At 34.2% G+C, this 5,037-nt stretch overlaps 1 protein-coding gene across 1 annotated transcript; it reads left to right on the top strand.

Annotated features, from left to right (window-relative positions):
• The first annotated feature begins 1,236 nt into the window (after positions 1-1,236).
• myog (myogenin) lies at positions 1,237-4,685 on the top strand. The gene is made up of 3 exons (XM_056468682.1): positions 1,237-1,915; positions 3,049-3,154; positions 4,088-4,685. Exons 1-3 carry the CDS (start codon positions 1,370-1,372, stop codon positions 4,204-4,206), a joined length of 771 nt encoding a protein of 256 aa, XP_056324657.1. The 5' UTR covers positions 1,237-1,369; the 3' UTR covers positions 4,207-4,685.
• The last annotated feature ends 352 nt before the right edge of the window (positions 4,686-5,037 follow it).

Raw genomic sequence — 5,037 nt, 5'->3', positions numbered from 1 at the left:
TTATTATATTTGATAATGCAAAAAATGTATTATCAGATAAATGTATTATGGTTAGCAGTGCTATGATGATAATAATAATAATAATAATAATAATAATAATAATAATAATAATAATAATAATAATAATAATAATAATAACAATATATATAATAACAATATTAATAATAATATTCATTAATTCAATTTCTTTTCGGCTTAGTCCCTTGATTAATTAGGGGTCATTACAGCAGAATGAACCGCCAACTGATCCACAACCCAGCACTGGGAAACACCCATACACACTCTATCATACACCTACACTACAGCCAATTTAGCTATAGTGCATGTCTTTGGACTGTGGGGGAAACCAAAGCACCCAGAGGAAACCAACGCCAACACGGGAAGAACATGCAAACTCCACACAGAAATGCCATCGGACCCAGCTGGGATTTGAACCAGCGACCTCCTTGCTGTGAGGGGATCGCGCTACCCACTGCGCCACCGTGATGCCCATTAATAATAATAATAATAAAAATAATAAAAATAATATACTGTATAATAAATTTAAACACTTTATTATTAGTAGTAGTAGTATTAGTAATATTGTTAGCATTAATATTGTTTCTTTCTATACTATTACACTAAAATACTGTATAATAAATTAAAATACACTATTATTATAAGGCCACTAAATAGATTTGGGGGATTTGTTGAACTGTAGATTTTACAATCTTATCAACTTTACAATCAGATGCAATCTATTCTATTACATACATTACTATTTACTAGCTATTTTTTTTATTTGCAATTATAAATATTAAATGCATTGTCTCTTCAACAAGTACATAAACTAAAACCATTTAGAGTATTTTCTAAACATTCCACTTTATCTTGAGCTTCTTCTCTGACCAAATTACAGAAACAATGAAACGCATAAACACTGTGGCACATTTCACATCTTCAAATCCTCTCTGATGAGGATTTATCTCAGTTAATTAAGAAGCCGTGCTAGATCTTTCATATCTCCAACAGCCTGTAGTTTGATTTCCATGGCCCCCAGATCATATTCCTGGACTTTCACCGCTGGCCTGCCGCCGTTCCTCAAGCAAACCCCGTTCCAAATCCCCAGAAGATTGAAGAATGAAAAGAGATGTAAAGTTTAGATGTGTGGCAACAGCTAAACGGCGGCTCAGGTTTCTTCAAGCCCTGGCTATATTTAACCTACTGATCTAACACCAGGCAGAGAGTTTAAATGCCACCAGTGCAGTTGCTGTGGAGCAGTTGTCGTCCACAGATCTTCTTCAGAAACACCCACAAACGCTCACAAGGACCAGTACTGCTTTTCAGAGGAGACACAGTGTAGCCGGTGGACTCTAAAACCAGCAAAGACATGGAGCTTTTCGAGACCAACCCCTACTTTTTCAACGACCAGCGTTTTTATGAAGGCGCAGATAATTTCTTCCAGTCCAGAATCAATGGAGGCTTCGAGCAAGCTGGATTTCAGGACAGGAGCTCCATGATGGGCTTGTGTGGAGACGGACGGATGCTGACCACCACAGTTGGGTTGGAGGACAAACCGTCTCCATCGTCCAGCCTCGGTTTGTCCATGTCTCCTCATCAGGAACAGCAGCACTGCCCCGGCCAGTGTCTCCCCTGGGCCTGCAAGGTGTGCAAGCGCAAGTCGGTGACTATGGATCGAAGGAAAGCCGCTACCTTGAGAGAGAAGAGGAGGTTGAAGAAGGTGAACGAGGCCTTTGAGGCTCTGAAGAGGAGCACGTTGATGAACCCCAACCAGAGGCTGCCGAAGGTGGAGATCCTGCGCAGCGCTATACAGTACATCGAGAGGCTGCAGGCGCTGGTCAGTACCCTCAACCAGCAAGAGCATGAACAGGGGAACCTGCATTATAGAGCCGCCACCACCGCTCCACATACCGGGGTGAGTGCAGATTTGGAGAACAGGGCAGGTGTGTGGTGGGTTTTTTGAGTTTATATGCTTTCAGACACTATGGTAAAGCTGTCATCTTGATCAACAGATACACTTTGTACCTAAATGGTCAGTATTGGTAGCTAAAAAGTACATGTTAGTAACTAAGATGCACATATTAGTTAAAAAAACTAATTAAGATTAAAGGTGTATGTTTTGAAAAGGTAACACCTCAGTGACAGCTTTATTTCTGACAGTGTATATGTTCTCTGACACAACTGGACATCCATTATTTAGACTGTTTTTCTCTCTCTAATAAATGTTTTTTGAAAAAATGCTTGATGATAATTAAGTGGGCACTCTTGTAACATTGTATAGAATTGAATGAATCATTAAATTGTGAATATTTAAAGATTGATAAACTCAGAAATTAAATTTAAAGCTAAAAATATAATTTAAAATTAAACAAAAGATTAATACAGCCTACCATGCTGCGTGGATTGACCCAAATAAATAAATAAATAAAGTTTAAAAATATTCAAATTCAAAGACTAAGTATGACTTAATTTAAATTCAAATGTTAAAAATTGCAATTTAAATAGTTTAAATGTTGATTAAATATTTAAACATGGCATTCACTGCAAAAAAAGTATTTTTTAAATTAATTTAACAAATATAAAGGAAAAGTACAACATGAAATTTAGCAACATCCACTACAAAAATAATGGAAATCTGAATTGAAATTAAAATGTGATAAATAAATAAAACATTTTCAACGGCAAGCCTAATTACAAACCTAAACTTAAATAAAATTATCCTAAATATATATTTACTTCGAAAATTCATTTTAAATCAATAATTTTTAAATCAATATTTTTTTAAAAATTAATATAATAAAAAATTCAGATAAATTTAAATTCCATTTAATGATTTTAAATGTAAATTAAATAATACAAATAAACTTGCATACCAGTTTTTATCATTTCAACTATTAAAATTCCTATATAAAATGTTCAATGAGCTTTATAAGGGCAGACAGTTGGCGTGTGCTGCTGATTTCTGATGTGCGTAAGGGTGCCGGGGGTCCTGTGGTGGGGTGTGGTGACTGACAGCACTGTGTGTGTGTGTGTGTGTGCGTGTGACAGGTGTCGTCCTCCAGTGATCAGGGCTCTGGCAGCACCTGCTGCAGCAGTCCAGAGTGGAGCAGCGCGTCTGATCACTGTGTCCCCGCCTACAGCACCGCCCATGATGGTAAGAACACACCCACTCCACATTTAAACCCTGCCCTCTCATCCTTTAAACTACACAGTTAAGGCCTTGTTTACATCAGATTATCAGCTTTTGCCTTTCTTTTTTTTTAAAGTCTTTTAGCTTTCAATGTCAGTCATGTGAATATGTTTCCTTTTTTTACAGTTAAATATGTTCCAGTTTCACAGTTATTTTTTTTTTGTTATGTTATTTTGTATATATTTCTGTGTGTTTAGAATAATTCATTAGGACTTTTATTTTAAAGATTGATGCGTATATCTATATTTTAAAATTTTCATTCTTTGTCAAGATAATAAATAGTTAAGATATTAACAGATAAATATTAATACATAAATTGGTATTATTAAACAAGTAAACACAAATGACAGCCATTTTTAAGTAACTACAGTCACTAAAATAAAAATAAAAACAAAATAATTAGTTACTTATATGAAACATTGAATATTTCATCAATGAAAACAAATTGTTAAGTGTAATAAAGTACCAAAATTATATTTTATTTCAGCTATTATGATATCCATATAGTTTTAAATAAAACTAAAATAAATGAACTAAAAATGAAATAAAAAATCAATATCAAAAATAAAAAAAATTAAGATAAAATATAAAAAAACAAAACTACAAAAAAAAAAATAAAATAAACAATTACAAAAAGCCAAAAACACTAACCAAATGACTTGAACATACGACAATACAAAACAAAATCAGTTGACCCTGCAAATGAGTGCAAGGCTACGCCCACTTCTCCTTTAAACCACACCCTCGGGGCTTTACTTACATTTTATTTACTGTCAGCTTTTAAAAGACTTGCTATTCGGTCCAATGTTTTTGACCTTATTATTCATAATTTAAACTAGTCTGTTTAAAAAAAGACTTGCCTGACAATAAAGTGACATTGTGGTCTACTTTGCTCAGATCTGCTGAACGATGACTCTTCAGAGCAATCCAACCTGAGGTCTCTGACATCTATAGTGGACAGCATTACGGGAACAGAGGCAACTCCAGTGGCCTATTCAGTAGACATAAGCAAATAAATCAGAAGGACGACCCACCATTACCTTCAGACCAGCTTTCCCTGACCACAACAGCAACATTAGATGAAGCTTTTGCAAGTTAGACGAGCCTTGGAGGGCTTAATTTCCAGACAAATCTCGAGGTCCATATGATTATATTTCCAAATGTTTCTTATCTCTATGGAAATGAAAATGAATTTCAGATCCCCCTGCTGAAACTTAAGGCAGTCAGGAAGGCTGATTCATATTTTCATAGTTTGATTCCTTTATTTTTGCATTCTGATTTTGTGTGTGATTTATGCTTACCAATGACAAAACATTTGTGGGTCCAATGCTTTTGACCAATTTTATTTTAATTTAAACTAGTTCCGAATGCCAGTCTTGTAAATATGTTCCTATTTTCTACAGAGTGCTTTTTGTTATGTTATTTTGTATGTTTTCCCCGTGTGTTTGCTATTATTTATTTGGACTTTTATAATAAAGATTGTTGTGTATTTGTATACTTTCATTTCAATTACTCTTTACCTCTAAAAATTTAGTTGCTTTGCTGATTCGACAACAAAATTGATTATTTATTGGAATTTCTTTGGTTCAAAATCAAACAAAAATTGCTCAGGGGTAGCTTAATGAATATGTCTGCGCTCATTGGGTAAGGGATTCATCAGAATAAACAGCAAAAGTCCAAGGCATTCAGATCAGATGCGTCTGGAGAAATAAAATAAAAAAATTATGAGTGTTACACAACATATATCTCAAATTATACAACGTGAATATAAAATGAAACCACAAAAAGTATATATATAAACAAATAAATTAATATAATATACAAATAAATGCACATAAACATACACG

The sequence above is a fragment of the Danio aesculapii genome, chromosome 11 (genome assembly GCF_903798145.1).
Source record: "Danio aesculapii chromosome 11, fDanAes4.1, whole genome shotgun sequence".
NCBI lineage: Eukaryota > Metazoa > Chordata > Actinopteri > Cypriniformes > Danionidae > Danio > Danio aesculapii.
The sequence above is the reverse complement of the archived record's forward strand: the minus strand, read 5'-3'. Positions and strand labels throughout refer to the sequence as shown.

Excerpts from the sequence above, each read along its gene's own strand:
- myog (XM_056468682.1), top strand. The coding sequence starts at position 1,370 with ATGGAGCTTTTCGAGACCAACCCCTACTTTTTCAACGACCAGCGTTTT. Across the intron at positions 1,916-3,048 it reads CCACCGCTCCACATACCGGG|GTGTCGTCCTCCAGTGATCA; the intron begins GTGAGTGCAGAT and ends TGCGTGTGACAG. Across the intron at positions 3,155-4,087 it reads CTACAGCACCGCCCATGATG|ATCTGCTGAACGATGACTCT; the intron begins GTAAGAACACAC and ends TACTTTGCTCAG.